General features: G+C 48.1%; 1 protein-coding gene and 1 long non-coding RNA gene across 3 annotated transcripts in view; one reads left to right on the forward strand and one right to left on the reverse strand.

Annotated features, from left to right (window-relative positions):
• Nucleotides 1-22,320, reverse strand: part of LOC116845258 — a 366,503-nt gene that overhangs the window by 150,531 nt on the left and 193,652 nt on the right. The gene's annotated exons all lie outside the window — the stretch shown is intronic.
• LOC116845254 overlaps nt 1-22,320 on the forward strand; it is a 50,679-nt gene that overhangs the window by 9,878 nt on the left and 18,481 nt on the right. Inside the window, exons 1-3 of one of the 2 annotated variants that reach the window (XM_032817736.1) lie at nt 531-1,044; nt 1,646-1,927; nt 18,460-18,878. In XM_032817736.1, coding sequence (XP_032673627.1) covers nt 1,798-1,927; nt 18,460-18,878 — 549 coding nt within the window. In that variant the 5' untranslated portion in view covers nt 531-1,044; nt 1,646-1,797. Of the gene's footprint in view, nt 1-530; nt 1,045-1,645; nt 1,928-18,459; nt 18,879-22,320 lie in introns of those variants that run through there. The other variant, XM_032817737.1, reaches the window with a different exon arrangement.

Here is a 22,320-nt window from a genome sequence, read left to right on the forward strand (position 1 = left end):
TAAAAAAATAAAAAAAAAAAAAAAATATATATATATATATATATATATATATATGTAGAAAATGTTGACGTTTCTAACTAGATTCTTCTGTTTTATTGCGAGTTCGGAGTTTGATTAGTCACGCGATTACTCCCCCGCCGCGCAAGAAGCGCAATATTGAATCGGATTGTGTGAAAAGCTGAAGCGCAGTTCCCGCGTGCGTTTTTCGACGGGACATTAAATTATCTTTCATACGGAATTCTGGGCGCATCGTGGCGGCGCGGTTATCTGGCGACTGAAAACACACACGATCGCAGTGGTTGTTGGTGCTCAAACGTAACCACTCCGAGCGGTAGACAATGTATTGTCACGCTCCTCGCGCGTCGCGCGTCCCCCACCCCGGCTAAATCGACTGTCCACCCCACTCCTATATTACAACTTCTCCAACGGCTGCGTGCGCACGTGTCCCCACCGTGCGATCGCTCGTCCGCACAAAACCAAGTGGGGGTAGCCGGCAGAACGTGCGTACCGAGTCGCTAGGAAAGCACAGAATCATTACCGTGCCAGACCTCGAGGAGTACAAACGTGTTTCTCGTTACCTGAGCTCAGTCGAGAGATCTCGTGCCGCTCTGCTTTCCCCCGTATCGACTCTCTCTCTTTCTCTGTCTGTTTTCGTGCGCGCAGTCCGATACACGCGTGTGATATATCGCGCCAAAGAGGACACAGTTTCGCGTGGCTAATTCGCCACGGTGTACGTCGCTCTCGCAGTCGTCGTCGTCGTCGTCGTCATCGCCGATCGTCAACGTCAAGTCCGACGTCGCGGTGAGGCAACGCGCGACCCCAGGACAACTCACGTGCTCGCACGACGATCTGTGGCTCGCGCAATCGACACCTGTCTGTGTTGCCTACTCACGTGTAAACCGCACAGTGCCAAGCAGCCCCATCGGGTCACGGGACATTGAACCGCGCTCGCGGAGATCGCTCGAGAAAAGCGCTTTCTCCCTCGGGGACTCGCACTTTTCCAAGTTTCTGCTCTGTGCCCACGAGAGTTCTCAGTGTTTCAAGGTAAGAAGCGACGAACAGCTGTCGCGAGTAAAAGTCGCACGGGAGAAAGAAGGAGGGAATTAACGAAAAGTAAAAAGAGACAGTTCATACGCGGTCGTGATCGCGTCGCAACGAGCGAGTGCTCCAACGGCGCGAGAGGAGGATCATCGACCTCTCGCGTGTTCGGGAAAGAGATCCGCTCCGTCAGCGCGTTGTCACCACAGCACGTTCCTGTCTCTCTCTCTATCTTTCTCTCTCGGGCTCTCCGAGAGGGGTCGTTTGCCACGAGGACAAGGATCCAGCTGGATCGCTCCTGAGTCACGAGGGGGCGAATCGCTGTTACGTGCGCGCACATCGCGCACCACGTGCGATCCGCGACGATGCACGCTGCTGAGAGCGTGCGCCGGTGAACTGAACAGTCACGTGCGACGAGGGGACACACGCGTGCAACGCGTCCGCGATTCTGTGCGTGCGTTAGCTAGCCTAGATCGTCGATCAGGACACTGATCGCGCGAGCGCGACGATTTCGTTCGCGAGACGAACTGGTGCGCGAGGAGAGACGTCAGAGAGATTTTGAGTGCTCAGTGAGCTCAACCGCGAACGTTGCTTGGTTCGGTTACAGTGCGTGGAGAGAGCGACCGGTGGACCGCGGTCAGAGGTCACGGAGAGCTCCGGACGGTCACGTGCGATCGAGGGTAGAGGAAGAGGCAAGAGAAGAAGAGGCAAGAGGTCGCAAAGCAGAAGACGAGAAACAGCAGCAGCAGCAGCAGCAGCATGGCTATACCGTTCGCGCTGCCCACCGACGGCGAGGCGGACTCGCATCAGATGACGCTGATGCTGGACCTGTACGCAGCCCTGCATCGCGCACTCCGCAGCAGGAATGCTCAGCATCCGTCACGAAATCGTGAGTTGATCCGTTCTTTAATCTTTACAATACTGCAAATGTATGAGGAGGCGTGCACGCGCGATGAAGCGCTGGATCGCTGATCAATTGGCCGAAATCATATCGGGAAGGGAAGTCAGACGCTGCCAAAGCGGCCGAACGAACGAGCGAGCGAACGAGCGAGCGAGCCAACGATTGACAGATAGGTCGATCTTTGCGTTACGAATGAAACTGCATTCCCCTATCGCGCCCAAGACCTGACATTTTAAGACGACTTGGTTGTTCGAGATCGATTTGTTATGGCATGGAAACGTTTACTTGTTTCGGAATTATCTGTAGAAAATTTATTCGTTCACGGTTCGAAGAGGGGCGTTGAGAGGGGCGTCACGGTGAAGGACGCGGAAGCGCAGTAGGAGCATTGTTAACAGATGTTAGCGTGAGATTTGAAGGTAATTGAGTCGCGTGGTAATTGAGGGGAAACAGGTAGGATAGAAATATTGACGACAACAGCGAAGGAGTATTTGCCAGTTTGTAACTTTTGCGAATCACTACTGTAAGATCGTCACGACCGTCGGTCATTGCTAGTCGCGTGGGACGATCGAGACATGCGTTCACCGCAAAAGAAAGCGAAGAGCAAGCGCGAGAAGCGCAACTGCCGAAAATCCAGAGCGACGTGCTCTGCTCTTTATGTTCATTATTACAAAGTTTGTAATCGATGACTGAAAAAATTGTGAATAATGTATAACGATAAGCGAAACAATTGTGTGAGCCGAGATTCGGCACTCTGTAAGCGTGAAAACGACGAATGTCGTTCAATAAATATGTTCAATAAATGTGTCTAAGTGATCGAAAAAGAGATCGAATAAAGCAATTTCTTGACTCATTCACATACTGATCGAGAAGCCTAATGTAAACGAGCGACGTCAACTCGCTAGTTCCGCGCTAGTCCAGCGCAAATCGCCCGAGCCCACTTGATTTTTCAAACTATCGGAATCGTTGAAAGCTGTCGTATCGCTAAAGAGTCACCAGCTCGCCAGCGGACGAGATAAACGCGGCCCTCGCGAGCGCAGCGCGACGGCCGCTCGATAATATCTCGGTTAGTAGTGTTCCGTGGTGCAACACGTGGTTGCGGCAGGGAACAATTCGGAGCAGCGCAAGAAATACGCGAGGGACTCGTGTGTGACATTTTAATTTCCGCGCCCGGTGCCGGCGATTAATTCCCCTTGCGCGAACGCGCGCACAGCCCGCTCTGCTTCGGGAAGAGTGCCTTCCCGCACTCATCGCGAACGTGATTTCGAGTGGAGGGATCCGTGTTCGTATCATGTGCATGTTTCTGGCATTAGAAGGTCTTGGAAGCCTTGGAATCGCCTTGGAAGCGCTTTAGGCAGACGGAATAACAGGCCACTCGTAACTTTCCCCGAATCCGACGAGAATCCCGTGAGTGTTGCACCATTTCGCGCAAAAATCTCATCGTCGATCGCGGTCATTGCCTCTGTGAGTCACCGTCCAACAATTTTGTTCGTTTTGCGTCGTTTTGCGTCGAGTAACGTAGAGAATTCGGACACGTCGATTCGCGACTTTGCACGCCTCGGGCGCACCTTGACGTCAGAGATTGACAAAATCGCTCTCCGCCAGAGAGAGAGAGAGAGAGAGAGAGAGAGAGAGAGAGAGATCAGGCGTGACAGCGTGGGTTTACTTCTCGGGAAATGAAACGTCAAGAAAAAAAAAAAGAAAGCAATAAAAGCTGCTACTTCTGCTGGGAATTCTTGTAATTTTTGTCCTCTTTTTTGTCTCTCACGGATTTACGATGCGTTATTTTTCTGCCTGTTGCAAGTGTGTGCGCGGAAAAGAAAATATCACTTTGCGTAATAAAATATGGACCAGACGAAAATTTGACTACAAGAAACGATAGTCGCGTTATCGCGACCAAGGACATAAGTCTGAACATTCGAAACGTGTTAAGACTTGATTGCGAAAACAATTGATTGAATAGAAATCCGCCGTAGAAATCTTTCCAATATCTCTGTTTAAATCCTCGCAGCAGATTTCTACAGTCGAGTTTTCGTCTGGGGCTACGGACAATAAATTACACGAACCGAGGTTTCTTTTGTGCACGCTCGACCAAGGTTCTACACCATAGTAGCACTATCTACGCACTTCGTCCTGCCAGGCAGCGAAAAAAAAAGTTATTGTGTGGCTGTTCCGAATGATTTATGGTAACAACAATATCGTCATTTATCTGTTGTTCTATTGGAGATTCAATAAGTAGCGAAACGTTCGAAACTTTTACGACGTCAACGAACAGAGCAAACTACAGAGTCGAGCTCGCTGTAAAACCAGGTAGAAATTGTAGCGCATTTTTTCTAAACACTGCGGAAAATCCCGGAATTACTACTAGTCAACGTTTGCCACACCTGGTTGTCCTATGGCTATATAAGCGATTTTACGAGAAAAATAAACCTGGAACATTTCTCTTTTGTGTATGTGTAGGCACGTACGTGAAAAGCCTAACATTATGTATCTCTCATCTGGAAACGGCTATTATGAGGGACCCTCGACAGTTAATTCGACTAATGACACGCTTTTTCAGAGGGCAACTTTTTACGCTTTCAAAATCCGTATTTCCAAACGAACTGTTTTCATCTAGATTTTCTAAATTTTCTAAATAGATTCGTCACTTGGGACTTCTTGAATTTTCTAAACAAATTCCATTTAACTGAAATTATGAACATTCTTTATTCGACCAGTGTGGTACGTGCTCATTTCGTGCTCGTTATCTGCACAAATATATCTTCGTTCGGGCCGCAATTCAACTTTGATAATATGTAGGCATCTAGCCAATTAAATAGCTGCCGCGTTTTCTCTTCGACGTTTCGACGATACTGGCAATTTTGGCGCGCGTTGAGCAGTTAGCGAGAAGAAAAAGAGAGAAAGAAGTACACACATACACAGTGCTGATTTTCGCATAGAGAAGCGTCGCAAAGGCGCGACGGAACGTCTTTCGCGAGATCGCGATGGCTCATATTCGGCGCACATTGAAATTCAGCTTTACGAGAGTGCACGGCGAGAGAGGCAGAGACAGAAAGAGAAAGAGAGAGACAGTGAGATAGGGGGAACACGCTACGCGGGTAGAACAGATGTAGTGTGGGTGTAGAGCGCCGAGAGAGAGAGAGAGAGAGAGAGAGAGAGAAGGAAAGAGAGAAAGAGTACAGCAGACGATGTCCGGCCGTGACCCTGCGCCGCGCTGGTCGTGCCTCCTTTACAGAGAAAAGAGAGGAGGACAGAGGAGCGAGGAGGATCGTGGCCGGAGTGTGGATGCGCGAGGGAACACGGGGGACAAGAGAGAAAAAGAGAAGAGAACGAGCGAGCGAGCGAGTGAGCGAGCAAGCGAGCGAGAGAGAGACGAGAGATAAAGAGAGAAAGAGAGAGAGAGCACTGGTCAGCCGCACCACACGCAGTAAAACGCGCTATAAAACGCGATGCAGCCCGGCGGTGCCGCGACCATGTCCGAATCTCGAATGTCGATCGTGCCGACGCACCTCGCAGAGAGATTGCGGCTATCAACCGCAAGTGCGTGACATCATCCATCGCTTGTTCCCTCCCCGGTCGGGGCGTACGCCCGGCTGTTTGCCGTAAACCAAGTGGAAAATCCACGAGGAGAGTCGGGCGGCTACTCCGGCCGGTCGTCAGGTCTTTAGCGATTTCCCACCGCGATACAGACACACAGATACGTTACGATCGGTAAACTGGTACCGGAAAATCGCACACTCGATCGATCGATCGTACAGTACGGGCGGATTCCTCCGTGACGTTTCTGATTGCCGCGCGAATGAAACTTTTTAGTAAAGAAACACCGATACACCTGAGCGTGTACACAGGCCTGGGTATTCTTACTGTCTTAGAGCTATATTAATAATCGTCACTTGAAATTTGTCTAACGTGAGACACTCAGATTTTTTTTTCAGAACTAGATTCAAGTTTTTTTAGTTGAATAATGTTATTTGTGACAATATATCTGTAATTACGGTTCAATTGAAAAACTCTCATCTAACTCTAAACTCAGATCTGAGTATCTCACTTGAGAAGAGTTTCAAGTAACGACTATTAACGACTATTATACTATAATATGAGTCTAATGCTGCAATTCTAAGCAAATGTACGAGTAAATCGTAAAGTAGCTTACGAAAAAAAACAAAAAAAAATTGTAGATATTTACGAGTTATTATATGACATACGGTCCGCATAGAATTGCAGATCCATTCACAAATTCTTACGAGTTTTACGAATTAGTCTTTGAATACGGATATTTAAACCTTCGGAGTATCGAATATATGCACATTCAATATGTATATGTATTCATCTACGTCGAAAATTTCGATACGCGTATTTAAAGATCAAAACAACAAGATTGTCCAGAGTTGGATGTGTTTCCAAGCATTATAATACTTTTCTGCTTTATTGGGAGAAATATAGGAACAGCGAACGTGAAGCGCGAGACTCGTCCCGCTTCTGTTGTTATCGCGCTTTGTGGTTTGATAATTGCAATCGAAGATTCTTTGTGGAGGCCGCCCGTGACGTGTGCGTATATGAGTGTATGTTTAATTTCGAGCGCGTGAAAGAACATATCGGGAGGAGCGCAGATATCGCGTGTGATATATGCGGTAACGCTTACCGCGCATTACGCTCGTAACACTTGGCGGCTATTCGAACCGTGTCGCTAATGAACATCGCCGGTATAGCGCGTAATTTATGGAGATTTAATCTTTCGACCGTGATGGATAATTGAATTCGCGGATAAATCCTCCGCTTCATTGTATAATATATTTTATTGCATTTCGCTTTGCCGCGCGAATAAAGCCGCGCATCCGAGAAAATGCAATTATACGGGTGCATATGTGCGACGCGTGCGCAATAACACCGGACCTTCGATCGTAATGCCGTCGTTTCAATGCGAGCACACGTCGCTCTTATTATTTTTCTTCTCTTCCTTCTTCTCTGCCTTTCGCGCGTGATATTACCGGCGAGATTACGCGATTGCCGACTTTTTCGTTCGACACCTACGAGCGCCTGAAACCTCGAGTAGAGTTGTCGAAATCGTAACTCATCCATTTCTTTAATGTTGCTGACTCTGAGCGACATCTAACAGTAAAAAAATTGGAAATAAATGAGCAATGAGAGATATCAACAAAACATTTTCAGATTATATTTTATCTTATGCTACAAACACTTAAAAGAATTTTTTCAGGCACGATTGATGAGGTAGGATTTCGGCAACTCTCCTTTACTCATGAAATCTATTGAAATGCAGTTTTATACATGTGTGTACGCGGTGTCTCTTCGTTTTGTCATTAGATAATAATCATGTCGTTAGAAATACTATGTCAATAGTCATTAGAAATGCCATTAAATCGATACTCCAAACACGAAAGCAATGGCGTAGCTGTAAATTCCAAATTACTGTTTCGAGATTATTCGTATTTGCTAGCGCGTATTGTGCAATTATTACTTATAAATCGTCCTTAATTATCCACACGAACGGTACTCGATGATTAATAAGGATAAACGTTTTCTCGGATCGAACAGGATTACGCAGTCGACGCCCTGACCTGCGGAGGACTCCTTTCCCTCTCTCTCTCTCTCTCTCTTTCTCTCTCTCGTTCTCTCCGTCCATCCTGCGCGCGCTTAAATCACACGTTACGATGCTCTCGGCCCATTATTTCACGAACGGAAATAGTGCCGGGCCGCACGCACACACGCGCCCGCGAGGGTCAATAACCATAGTTTGCCGCGCTTTCGCGAGAGAAGATGCAGAATTGCCGCGAGCACTCGCGTGGTTGCATCAAATCGGGGGTTGTTATTTATAGGAACAGCTGTGGGCAGTCCCGCGGAGTCTCCTCGTAACATTTGCAGAAAACTTCCCCCTCTCGTCATCGTCGCGCGGCGAGAGCGCCTCACGAGAGTGTGGCAATCGCGATTACGCGCGCGTCGCCAATGTATTTTAAGGCCGCCTCTCTTTCTTTTTCTCTCGCTCCCTCTCTCTCTCTCTCTCTCTCTCTCTCTCTCTCTCTCTCTCTCTCTCGCTCCTTCACCCTCGTCGCAGTTCTTCTTCTTCCTCTCTATGCGACATTTTTGCGAAAAATACGACCGGCCGACCCGTTCACCCTGACGCAAAATTAATTCGTTCACGTTCGACGCTCGATGATGAAGCGCACGCGCTCCCGCATCGAAATTAATTGACACAGACAATAACACGCGACTTATCTCGTTATCTCCTGCCGTCGTTTTCTTTTTTCCCACGAGTCGTCCCGATAAGACGAATCGGTCGCTCACGATCACTCTAATCGGACGGAGTTCAATTTCGCGGTACGAGAAAGATCGGGTGACCGGCTGGTAAGGCGATACGCACTTGACACTGAACTTCGTATTACGTTACTCTCTTTCTCTGTCCCTCGTACCATCCATCTCCCGCCATGCCCTTCTCCCTCCCTCGTAAGTCGCTGTGTCGCAACAGCTGTTCGGGATTTCGGGCTTGCAGGCTCACGCTGCAATCGCGGCGAGAGCCTCCTCAAGTTGGCGACAGGAGGCTCGTCGCGCTCTTAATGCAATTTAATCGAAAGTCTCAATTGTAAGCGAATTTAAGCGAGATTTAACCCGGGCCTACACGGAGAGAGAAAGAATCTTGCAGTAAAAATTGCAATACGATTTTAGTACTCCGGGAATAGACTGACACTATGATGAGAATTATAGTAAGACTTAGTAAAAGTGAACATAGTAAAAATGATCATAAATGTAGTAAAAATTTTCATGTTTATGTTTATTGTCATTTGTACTATGTTTTATTATAATTTTCATAATTTTCATAGTAATGTCAGTCTATTCCCAGATTACTAAAGTTATATTGTAATTTTTACTACAATATTCTGTATATAAATTAGAATGTTTGTCTGTCTGGCTGTACACACTTGAACTCTGACCGATCTGGATCAAATTTTACATGATTATTCTCTAGCACCCTGCGAAAAATACAGGCCACCATGAGACCTGGACACTTCCATTCTACCTCTTCCTGCTAATTTCATCCCCTTGACACTTTGATAACCTGGGCAATGCCAGATGGTTTTAGCCAGTCGGAGATATAGTCCACTTAGTAGCGACGGACGAGGCGATCGATAGAACCGGGATGAGAACAGTGACTGGAGAGTCTATAGACTTCATGAAATATTGAAAAGAAATTCGTCATTCGGGTCTCCGCAAGCCATTCATCGCGCGGCGAGACCGGCTTGCTATTGACAGAATTCTTCAAAAATTCATCGCGTCTCTCGGACGACAGAGGAGAACTTCCCGATCTCTCTCCCTCTCTCTCCCTGTTCCTTTTTCTCCTCTCTTTCCTCGTCGACGACGATCCGTTATCGCCGCATGTGAAACTTTATCGCGACACGAGACGGACGTTCGACAGCGCATCTTTCTATCGGGCTGAGCACGCAACGTTTCGTCTAGTCACAGTTTCAAAATTTTGGTGGCAATTTAATCCGAAAAGTTATAAAATCCGAGTACCTCGAGAGCAATATCCCGAAATATAATTTTATTCAAATGTTAAAAGCGATGTGCGGTTTTTCTGAAAAGTCATAATACCGAGGCAATATCCTGAAATGGCAAAATGGCAAAACATCTTCTCTCGTTGCCTAGATTTCTCGGTTTCTTTTACGTTGTCTACTAATTTAATAAATTAGTAATGTAATATAACAAGGATAATCCGGAATGTAATCTCGACAATCGCATTTTGCTATTACGACTCTTTACATTAAGAGAAAAAAATGATTGATTTACTAAAATTACATTTATTCTTGGCTTAACTATATTTTTCGATTGCTCTGATACGAAAATAGTAGTAGTAACGTGCACATTTTTGTTATCACTAACATTATGGTGGGATTTGATAAAAAAAGAAAGATTTTCTTGATCATAACTTATAGTAATTATTTTTCTATGTGATTACTTATAGTTACAAATACTAAACATTTTTCTCAGTGCATGAAAATGACATGCTTTCAATATTTCAATAAAATTGTGTTTCAGGAGATTATCTTAGTAGTCGGATTCTTCGACATAATGACTTTTCAGGCAATTGTGTCTTTCCTTTACGTTTCGATTGCGCGTATATCGGGTATTTTACTCCTTTTCCCTCTCCCACTCGCTTCGATTCACTTTTTCCATTTCCTCCTCTCGAAACGCTTCGTTAACTCGCTCGCGCGCACCAAAGTGACATCTTCGTGGAGATAAGAATAAACGCGCGTCTTGGCGATTTCCGGCCGATGGAAAGCGCTCGAGCGTTCGATTAATCATTGACGCCGTTGGTCGTTACGCAAGTATCTCGATAATCGAGACAAAGGAGGAGCGATCGTCGAAACACGTAAACGTATGGTAGCGCGCTTCAAAGTGTAGCCGACAACGCGGCGACAAAAAATCACTGGACCGCGTTTCTTCCGCACTCTCTAATTATTAGCCGCGCTTCCGTCTCCGGAACGATTTACATTCGTTTAAATCGCGTCGTTAAATCCTCGATAATTACACAGATATGAGGTGAATAGTCCGTGTCGTAATATCGGTAATATCTAACGTCGAAAGTATATAACGATTAATCAGAGAAACAAGTATCAGGGACGCCAAGTTGTCGCAACACGTGCTCGCACAGATGCAGCGATATGCCAAAAAAAAAAAAAAAAAGAAAAGTAGAGAGATTCAGGTTCGACTCCTGGCTGAGATAGAATTTTTCGCAACTTTAAAATGAGTAAAAGAATGCATAATTGAATTAGGATTCATGAGGAATAATCAGGATGCCATAGTGCGGGGAAAATTAATATAAGTATTAGAAAAACTAGGACTCAGAGTCGCGGTTGATAGAAGTGATTTCTTACTCGCGTACGTTACAAAATGTTTAAAAAACATAATTTCTTTCTCCATTATTGAAACATTAAATTAGAATGTCGCTGCAATATCAGTGTCTGACTGTCACCTGTTCCGTGCGTTCTTAATTCGGTTGTATACTGAAGCCTGTTTATATGCAGTAAAAAAAAAAAGGAAAAACGATCTCTCTATCTATCTGTCTCTCCCTCTTTCGCGTTCTTTTTGAGATCGCTCATCGCGAACGCGAGATTCCGCGGCTAACAAGCAGCGGGAGAACATTGCTCGTGCTGCGGCAAATGAATATTTATCTCCGGCGGACGTGTCTTTTCCGGCCTGTTAATTAGCGCCCCGATTGAAGTAGTCAACAGGCTCCCCGCTAATTTCGGTAGCCCCGTAACCATACCTGCGGCCATTAATATTCATCGAGCAGAATACCCGCTTTGTTTTCTACCTCCCCCCTTTCTTCCATTCCGTCTCTGTCCGCCCCGCACTGCCCGTGTGCCCGGCAGCGCGCGGGTGTAAAACATTTTTACGGTCCCTTGAAACCGTTTCTGGCAGACCGGTCAGATAGGGGCACGCGCGTATCCACCGGTTCATGTAATTCGGCAGATTTTATCTATACAACCCCCTCCCCCCTCTCTCTTTCTCTTCTCTCTCTTGACGCTGTGATTGTGCGCCGACTACTATTATATATTTATCGCGGCTGGTCATCGCGAAATTTCATCGAGCGTGAAAGTCAAGTGCGCGCTCGGCCCTTGTGATCCTCCATGTGTGCGCATCGCCGATCGCTCTTCACCTCCTTTTCACTCGCTGCCTCCCTCCTTCTTACACACGCGCCCTCAACCCTTTCCCCTACAAATTTCTCGCTTTCGTTCCTCGCTATCTCATCGGTCGCATCGAATCCCGTCGGCCGCGCCCGCCGTAACGCGCGCATCCTCTCTTGATTAACGCGCCGCGCGATTTCTCTGCAGATAGCAAGATCTCGGCTCGCGACGACGTGCGGCTTCTGCACGCGCACCGATGAGGAGTTAGCTACGGCTAACTAAAGACTCGGTGCGCCCGCGCCCGAATACCACACCGATTAGTGTGCTCGGCTCTCGCTCTCGCGCGATCTTCAGCGCCTCGCTCTTCGAGGGGTCGAAAATAAGCGCGCGCGTTGACGAAGACGCGGCCTCTGAAGTCGCTCCACGGAGAGAGTCGCCGTGACGCGTTGTGAGATAATTCTCGGATAACTTTCAAGAGAAGACCTCTCCCGCGCAATAAATAACATCTCAATTAACTCCACGTAAACGATGGAAAATATCAAAAAAGGATAGTGCACACGTTCCTCGCGGAACGGCTGGCTCGAGGACACGAGGCGGATGCACGTCGCGTTCTTTTATTACGCCGTCCTTACCCGCGCACATGAGTGATGGGCTCGAATCACGCTCCGCGAATTTATCAGGGACGACGAAGAAGAGAACGGCACGGGGGCGACAGCAGTCGGCGGAGGCAGAGAGAGGACGAGGAGAACCATGACGACGGGGGACCGAGGTCTCCGCGTTGCGAACGGGCGATAAAAAAACGAGACAATCGCGAAGGCGCCCGCGTGTGGGTGCGGGGGTTGCGGAGGCAGGACGGTGGAAAGAGGGCACTTTATTTAATTTTCGCGACTCACGGAACGCATCCCTGCGCCGTCGCACGTGTCCCAAAGTGCGCCCACGGCGTTCTCTCGTTCGTCCCTTCGTTCGTTCGTTCGTTCGTTCTCGCCTCGTTGCCTCATTCGGCGAATCCGCTCTTCGAGGAATCGATTTCCACTCGAAACTCGCTCGATCATTACCGAGGACTCGCGGAATAATGACGGGTGGACCGGAGACGGCCGTTGCGTTGCGCCGCGCTGATAATTGTGATCGTTCGTACGGCCGGCTGGACTCGACTCGTCGGAAATTGCTTGGCCGGTCTCTTCGCCGCGGTACCGAGATACTCCTTGAAACGAGATCAGGGGATCGTCCGAAACGCGGGGATACTGTGACGCGAAAACGCGAGAGAGGCGCGAGACGAAGTCGAAGATCGTCGCCACAGCGACCGCGACGACAAATTGACGGTGATGATCGGGATGGGCGCGATTCTCGCCACGAGTGAAGAACAAGTTGACAGGGAGAGACGACGTCGGCGATCACCTCGCCGCGTGGTTATCTGCATTGCGGAACTAATAGCGAGCTCTCGATCGAGGGCGGCTTGAATTAGCATCAATATTGACCCAGTTGTGTCTCTGTGGCTACCCTGTCAGGCTCGAATTCATCACTTGACTACCCGGTTATTTCGCACAGGTGGAAGCAATCGAGAGGGAGAGAGAGAGGAAAGAGAGCATGAGAAGAAGGCAGAGAGAGAGAGAGAGAGATGCTCTGTTCGTCGGAAATAATGAGTCTATTGAGCGAAACTAACGCTCGATCTCACTGCTCGCAAACCGCGGCGCATTACTGCTCCGCGGTGGTATCGATTTTATTATCGAATATTGCACAGCCGTCAGTCAAGATCGACAGAATAATTTAATCTCGAGTGCGATCGCACGTCGGGCAACAGACGTTGCGGAGAACGCAACGCGCAATTGCGCGACTTTGACGCAACGGCATCATCGCGCTGCCGCGTTTTATTTCTCTCTCCCCTCTTTTATCTTCTCTCTCTCTTTTTCTTTCTTTCTCTGCAGTCTTTCTTTCTATTTTAACGTAACGCTCGGTAGGATAAAGCGACTGAAATCACCGACACATAATGACGCTCCCTATTAATCAACTGTAAAGCGTACACGACGTGCGCCGCGAGTCCTACGGGCTCGACCTTTTTGTCCGCCGCCGTGATCGATTCTCGATACATAGTTACGCGCGACCTTTCCTCCTCGAGAGGAGGAAGACGCGCGCTTTGGTGCATCCCTCGAAACCCTCCAACGTACATTGTATACTCGGCTTGGTCGCATCGCGCGCGACTTGAATGTGCACGCACGCATACATGTGCAAATCACCGGAATGAATGCGCGGCTTTTGTTCCACGCGTACATACTACACTACCGCGACGTGTCGCGAGAGAGAACCACTGATCACGTGGCGAGTGCGCATTAATGGTTCTATTCTCCTCGAGACACTTCTTATCTGAGATATTTCCTCGAAATTTCAGACGTCTGCGACATGTCGCAGATATCGCTCTTGTCAGGACAGATTAGACGGAAAACATCTTTTATGTCAAACAACCACTTGCATTGCTTCAGGAAATGACATATGACGAACCCTTTTTTCGATCTCGATTCATTTTTCGGCTATTGCTGGACCTCGAGAAAATGTCCGCGTCCAATGCGAATTCGAAACGACTAAAGCAAGAATCGGAGAGAACTCTCAGAGAGACTCGTCCGTGCCGAGAGACTTGCACAAGGAGACTCGACGGAATTCCTTGAATGGCAGAAGCGTCGCGTTTGGCGAAAAGAGCGATTAGCTAAGCGTTGGAGCGCGCTCACGCGTTCCCCAAACGCGGAAAATCACGGCCAATCCGCAAAGTCCGCTCACACACGTCACTACGTGGCGTAGCTGCAGGTCAATTCGTATCCGTCGTCCCATTGTTCCGGAAAAATGGCAAAAGTATGGCGCGATAAAAAGCGCGAGAACGAACGAACGAGCACGCGGAGAGGAGCCGCGCTCGAGGTGCATTTACGCATTCGCGTACGTGCGTGCGTGCGTGTGCCGCGTCGCGCGCTGCAGCTCCGGCGGCCTTGAGAGAGGTTCTTTGTGCAGTTTAGCGTTCACTGCAGATCGCGCGTACTCTCGCTCACACACACATGGCTGCGCGCGCGTGCGAGTACACCCACACAGTGGAAACTGGCTCACGCCGTTACATATACTGTAACAAGTTGCGTTGCACTTATGTACAAAGGGCGCTCCATGTGACTCACATGCTCGCATATGCTACCGGCAGTCTCTGTCTCTTTCTCTCGTACGCGCTCCGACTCGTCTCTCCTCTCCTCATCGGTTTCTCCCGTCCTCTTTGCTTTCCGTGCTACACCATTTATCTTCCTCTCTCTTTCTCTCGCGCCTACATTTTATATGTGTGTATATATACGTGCAAATGTATATATATATACACACACACACATATGTGCCGAGTTTCTTTCTGCTCTCTGTGTTTTTCTCTTTGTCGGTCAACGTCTCTATCCTTCTTCTCCGTTTGAGTGCACATAGCTCGGTCCAAATATACATATGTGTACGTATACACGACCAAGTGCGCACACGAGAGACCACGAAGAGTGCATGCGGGTGTTGGCCACGTGCGCGCTGCACTTTTTGCTCGGGAAGCAAAAGCCTTCGGCCTTTTATACGTCGCGCGCGAGCCGTCGGAACTTTATGCCCTTTTCAGCGATTTGCCACGACGAGCTTTCGGTACACGCCGCTGAACAAAGGTGAGAGACGAGAGCTGTGGCGAGCGGGACAGTCGCGCCGCGTTTTTCGTCAAACGGAAACGCCACATCGTTGTCGTAGTCGTCTTTGATAACGAACGAACGTTCTGCCGACCAGAAACGCGCACGACGTGCGACAAACATGCGAGACCACCGTTCCCAAGAGAGAACCTCTTTGATACGCCACGAAATTCCGAGACGCGAGTCCACTTATCCGTCTAGATAGACTCCCCTAGACAGATCTTTCTTGCAATTTCCATGTTGCATGGTGGCACACCTGTACGCTGGATTTATAGTTCCTGGCGTTCGCCGACAAAGTCGATTAGCAGAGACCGGCGCGTTGTCCGAGACGTAGAGGAGCTAATCTTACCCGAAGAGAAGAGCTCAAGCGCGCGAAGACGTAAATCCCTCGGCGCGCGAGTCCGGAATAATAAATATCGAGTCCGATTATTATAAATCTCTCCAAAGGTTCTGCGCGCGCGCGTAAGCGTTCTCACGCCGTTCGTCGCCGGCGAGTGACATTTCGCTGGAAAAGCAAGTAGAAAGCAACGGGGCGTCGTTTCTGCGAGCGCGCCGTTCGCGTATATTTTGCAAGTGGTGTAAAGCACGCGCGCGCGTCTCCTCAACGCGCGACCATCGGGAGATTTCGCGTCGGCGAACGGCAACGACGGCGGCGGCGTGCTTAATAATCGAACGCAGCCGGCGCGACGATGTGTGGCCGATGCACATGCACACGAGAGCGCGCGAGAGCGCGTTGCACAAGTGAAAGAGAGCTCCGAGAGCCACTGCCGACGTTTACTCGAAATGTCAAGGATGCAACCACGTGCGCGCGAGAAAGAGCGGCGCGAGCGCGCTCGCGCAGGGAAACGATAGAGAGAGACAGAAGAGAGGCGGATGAAGAAAGAAGGAGACGGCCGAGAGAGAGAGAGAGAGAGAGAGAGAGAGAGAGAGAGAGAGAGAGAGAGACAATGACGGCCGCGAGCTACGCTGGAATTGTTATTTTGTCACGCATGGCTCTTCTCTCTCCGTAGCCACGTTTACGTGTACGTGCGCATGCATTGCGCGCGCGCGCGAGATGAAAAGTGGCCGTGTCTAAATGTTTCTGGAACCCTACGGCACGGCAGGCGCCTTTCCGCGGGGATGCTTTCACTCGGAGTCGCGCGAGGATGCGCTTTCAAGGTTGCAGCCGGGAGCCGCCGCGGCGCGGTGTGTATCGCGATCTTGCTTTGTAACGCGCGACAAGTGTCCCTATCTTCCTCTCTTTCACTCTCCGCTGTTATCTGTGGAGAATGATTGCTCCCTCGTTATCTGTGTAAGAGAAGAAACGCGATCGGCAACTACCGGCGTATTGTAGTCTTATCTGGTGCCGATTATAGGCTCGAGAGATATTTAATTGTAATTGTCTCTAATGCTGTGTAAACACACTCGAGGTCTCCTTTACGTCCCAACGGCAAAAAGCGACGCAATCGTTCTTTTTCTCTCTCTCACTCTCGACAGAACTACTGCGTGAAATGATAACGCGACGAGCAAAGCGTATCTCGCCAACAGCAGCGGATGAGCAACGAACGTGCGGCAAACGTGCGGAGAGCGGAACGAGAAACGCGTGTAGAGTGTGTCTCGGTAGCGGAGGAGACGACGACGACGACGACGACGACGACGACGATGCGTCTTTATCGATAAGGACTGTTCTTCGAAATCGCGACCATGGAAGATAAAAATAATAGCGCGTGTATACGTCCAGTCGCGAGACAGGCAGTCTGCCGCAAGCGTGTGATAACGTACGTTTTCCAAGCAGAGATACTGACGTATGTTTGTCGAGCTCGCTTATTTTCTTGATCCCGCCTGTGTGACGCCTCCTCTCTCTTTCTCTGTCCGTCTGTCTGTCTGTCTGTCATTACGATTGTCGACTGTTGCGTATTATAGCGTGGTCGGCGAGGAAACGCGCAACTCGCTACATAACAGACGTAACGCTCACGTCGAAAAACTTATAGACATCGATGCGACTGGGAGATGCAACTCCTCGTGTCTCGCATCCACGATGCGACGGAGAAAATGCTCGACCACGTGACTTCGAATGTCGAAGCTTCTGAGCTACTGAAGCTTGCGCGTTTCCTCGCGGTAGAAGACTTGTCGTAAAGAATTCTCGTCGATTTCAAAGCGAACGTTACTCAGCGATGTCGTTCTCGCTCAGCGATGTCGATATACGGACTGTTTTGGCTCGTAACGCGTCATTAACGATATTGTCAAGCGTTGTTCAAATATTTCAAATAAAGCACGCACGAGACTCGGTACTTTTTACTGCAAAAGCTTTCGACATTCTCTTTCCTCGCGTCCGAATGTATTCCAGGGTCTTTGTGCAATAGTATGTCATATGTCGTAATTATGCACGTGTGTCATGATAAAATATAATATGAGAAGTATGATCGTGTAGGGCGCGAAAGAACCGAGAAGATTGGTGTTTGTCTCACGCTCCTACGTCCATTCCTCGTCGCGTTACAGCCGTTCGCTAAATCTAATTCTTCAAACTTTTGCGTCTTGCATTTTTAATCTAAATTTTCTAACTCTATTTTTCAATTGAGACCTATCGACTTAGACCTTCGGCTAGAAATAAACGCGTACGATTAAAAGTGCAATTTAAATATCGGACAAATCGGGAAAATGCAAATGCATTGCAGAAAGTAGAATATTTCCTGCTTGTAGCATAAGAATGTACGCTGTATCATAATTTAATATTCATAAGCTATACTCGTATTCTCATTATAGACCTCAACAGTATACATATGGAAAGACTTATAAATTTTCAAGTCATATTAGATCTATTTTCAACTCAAATCTATTTTCTTATTATTTTTTTTAATATTATTATGTATGTTATTTAAGTCATATTTTTTTCTTAATCTTTAAATCTTAATTTCCAAATCTAATTCAATGGTTTCCTCTCGGGAAGATAGTCATAAAACTACAATTGTTATTGAAAAGAACTTTGTGTTCGCAACAAACAGTTAGCAGCTAAATACTGTCGCATACACGGAAGAAAAATTTGGTTGGTCCAACCAAATATCTGGTGAAATACGAAGGAGTCAGAATTCCGTTTGAAGTTGCCAGAATTTTGATGGCTTCACATTTGGCATCGGATATTTGGTCAATCCAACCAAATTTTGTTCTCCTTTTCCGTGTAGAAATATCTCGCGCCGCGAAACGAGTCTTGACGAGAAGTCTACGTTTTGATTCGTAGATCGGGCACCTCGTCGTTCCGGCGACTACGCTTCCCGGCAGCACCTGGTGATCCTGGTGCAGCCCGGCACGGAGGATCTGTCGAACCTGCCGCTGCCCGACCTGGTGCAGTCGGCAGTGGACCAGTTGCCACCGCCGTCGCCCCAGGTGACCGTTTCCGTCCCCAACAGCCCGATGAGAGACGCGACCTTCCAGTTTCCTGAGAGTGACGCACCGTTGCCGAGCCCAAGGCCACGACCACGAAGACGGCTCGCCTCGGAGAGCTCGGTCCTGGACAAGGGCCCGATCGAGGTGATCTGCAGCAACGGCAGCACCTGCTGCTGCCACCTTGGCCACCAGACTCTCAACGAGAGGCAGTGGGCGAGCGTGGGTGCCAATCTCAGGAACATCGCCGGTGACTTCCACGCGTCCAAGACCAAGGTCAGTACGATCTCTCATCGTTATTACACACGAATAACATGAACGACCGTACACCACCCACATTTTCGCCAGCCGATCACCTGTCGTGCATTAAAGTTCGCGGAATACTCGACGCGTTCTAGACAATACGTTCCAATATCGTCAAGTGTCGCGTCGCTCTCTTTGTAATTTTCCTGAGTAGTTCTCTTTCCCCTTTCTTCTTCGCGGGCTCACATCCGATTATTTCGCGATAGATGCCGCGAAACGGCATTATCATCGCTCTTCTATCCGCGCCGCGCCGATGGCATAGCACAGGAGGCGTTTATGGTGAGAGGAGTACAGGTGTAAACCGCCCGGCATAAAAATTGCGGAGCGCGCATTCTCGCACGCACGGGGCCGTTGTATAACTTTTCACTCCACACATCGCAATTTCATCTTCCCCATGAAGGCTTTTTATTCGTCATAAAGCCACCCTTGCGTCGCGAGGTATTATAAAACGTAACGAATACGCGTGAGTGCAGCTCGAGAGGGACACGTCCTGCGGCGGGTGTTTAGTTTGAAAAATTTCGCTCTCCCTAACGCGAATACCGCGTTCCTATTGCTTCACTTGCGAATTATTCTGCCGACGAAATGTCGCGGTCGGCGCGACGACACAATCTTTCCGAATAATTCAGAATAATTCGCGAAATCACTTGAAAAGATACATTCGAAATTATTAGAGACAATCGCTTGGAAAATAGCTTCCCTCATCGAGAATGTCTCTCCTCTTACCACCTAGAGAGATGCGCTCGTAGAACTCCTATGTCCGTTCGACGCGATCTGTCTGTATCTACTCACTGCAACGACGCCGTCAACACACAGGAGAATCGATCTCGACGATCCCTCGGATCCTCCTTGCGATATCCCGGATTTAATAGCCCCCGCGAGTGATTTAACGCGCTCTCTAGGTGTGTTTCCTCCTTAAGAAAGATAGAAACTACCGTCGCGTCGGGAGACCGGGGCGAGGAGGGGGCCATAAACGCGAATTTAGTTATATCAGAGTACGGGCGTGAGGTCCCGCGGGCGCAATAAATATCGGCTCGCCACCGCCGAGACGTCTAGTATTGCCCCCCGTGTGTACGTTCCCGTGTGCCACTGGCACTTCATCAAAAGCCCACCCCCTCCTCTTCCACCCTCTCGTGAGCGAAGCTGCGGTCGTTCGATCAAATATGTATCGCCGACTGCCGGTGCGGTCCTTCGCCGGGATTTTACGACGGTTCCGCTCGGTGTTTGCGGTCGGAAGAAAGGAAGTGACGATTGCAGAGCGAACGCACGCCGCTCGGAACGAGTGGATCAAGATAAATCGGTGAGACACTTCCCGAATGTGGAAGCACGCGAACCGCGCGCGCGATGTCGTCATCTTCGAGATTAACAGGCGGAAGGAGCGCGCGTTCGCGGGTATTATCGAATCAACTGCACGATTCTCGGTCGTTTGGCAATATTTCTCTCAAGAGAAGAAAGGCCCGTATTAATAGTCGTCGACTTGAACCTCTTGTGTCCCTCCATAAAATAAAATAAAATAAAATTGTAATAATGATAAAACTTAATTGTATATCCTGATGGGATATAAAAATTGATCGGAATTTACTCGGAAATATTCGTTTTTTAATTTTTTGTTAGATAATTTCTCTCAGTATATAGGATACGGAACATCAAAATAGCCCGAGTTAAAATTTTGGCCCTATGTTAAATCTTGAATTCTACAACGCAGTACGAGCTAAGTTAGCAAAATAGGTTTAATTATAATGATACAATTCACTCCTGCTTTGACTCTGATGATGTCCAAAATTTCCCTTTTCACTTTTTTTAGCGTCAAAATAGATGTTGAATGGAATAGTGAGTCTGAAAGTAAGATTAAAATTTCGACTCGAGTAGAACTGGAGAAAATAATGCTTCGGAAATTGGCATCTGGGAAATTTTCCAAGCTCGGGAAAGCCGTGATTCGTCGGCGAGGCTCGACCTCGTCCGATGATGTATTCACGGCGAGGCCCGTGGCGCGAATAGCGCGCGCCAGGGATGACGTATGGCGCACCTGTTGTGCGAGGAAACACGAGCCGAAGGTGTCACGTCAAATCTGACTAGTCGGAGACGGAGTGTCGCTCGTAATGCGACCGCGCGAAATTTTCCCTATGCACGGCAAAAGACAAGATTAGCGCAGCTAATCATGACTTGTGCTACAATTGGAAATCCGCCACCGTGAACGCCTCGACGCAAGATTCGACGGCGATTTGTACGGGACGATATCGCGTCCGTGTTCTGACCGAGCGACGTTGCCACCGTGGTATTAATCTGACATTTCAATTTCTCCGGGCGCGCGCGCAAACAAGAGGAGAAAAGCGCGAAGGCGAGCCCGTTCGAGGAGGAGATCCTCGGCGACTCGTATTTAACAACGAGGCGCTCCTCGGGTTACCGTAGCCGGGGCACTCCGATCGGTAACCGATCTCCTACGGGCGGCCGAGGCGGAGAGATTTCTTCAATTTCACGGATCTGTTCGCCCCCTTCAATTACCGGCACTTAACCAGCAATAATTAGACGTTTCGGGATTGGGTATCACACCGGCGGAGCTTTAAAGCGGATAAAAGCCAGGCGGAATAAAAGAGAAACGCCCTTTCCACCTTGTTCATCCTTATACCTCTTTCCTCCCCCGCGTCCTCTCTTCCGTTCCTTCTTCATCCTTTTCCTATTAGTGTCCCCCCCCCCCACTCCGTACTACCGCTCGTTCACTTTCTTTCAATCCGCGACGGCAAACGGGAATTGTCGTGCAATCGGGAGGAATTGTCTTGCACGGAAAAAGAAAGTAAGCGAATCGAAATTTTGATCCTACTTTCAATCTCACTATTCCATTCAGCATCTATTTTTCTAAAGAAAATGAAAACATCATCAGACATTATCAGAGTCAAAGCAGGAATAAATTGTATCATTAGAATTAAACCTACTTTACTAACTTAACTCTTACTGCGTTGTAGAATTCGAGCTTTAATTCGGGCCAAAATATTAACTCGGGATTTCACGGAAACTACGACCTTCCTAGAGTGTATGAAGTTGGCCACTTTTTGAAAGTACTTCAGTTGTTCTAGGCTTAAGAATTATAGTTCTAGAGTATGAGACTCATAAGATCATTCGTTCTCCGAAAATTCGTAAAAAAATCGATTTGACAGTACCCAACGTCAAGAGAAAACACATGCTTCCTTTCTTGTTCCAACTGAGATCTTTTTGTTCTGAGTTATACTAGGCTTAAACGACGAAGCAATTTCACTTTATTTTGTCATGACATTTTGTAATTATTTCCGCCAATTTTCCTATAATAAAGATTAATTTTTGTAAGAAATCATCTTTTTCTTGAATTTTTGTCACCTCAGAAATATATTTCAATCATCCTTATTTTCAATCATCCAAATAATTATACTTTTTTAAATCAGTATAT

Source organism: Odontomachus brunneus, unplaced genomic scaffold (genome assembly GCF_010583005.1).
Source record: "Odontomachus brunneus isolate Ranch 3 - 2012 unplaced genomic scaffold, Obru_v1 Obru_scaffold_050, whole genome shotgun sequence".
NCBI classification, from domain to species: Eukaryota; Metazoa; Arthropoda; class Insecta; order Hymenoptera; family Formicidae; genus Odontomachus; species Odontomachus brunneus.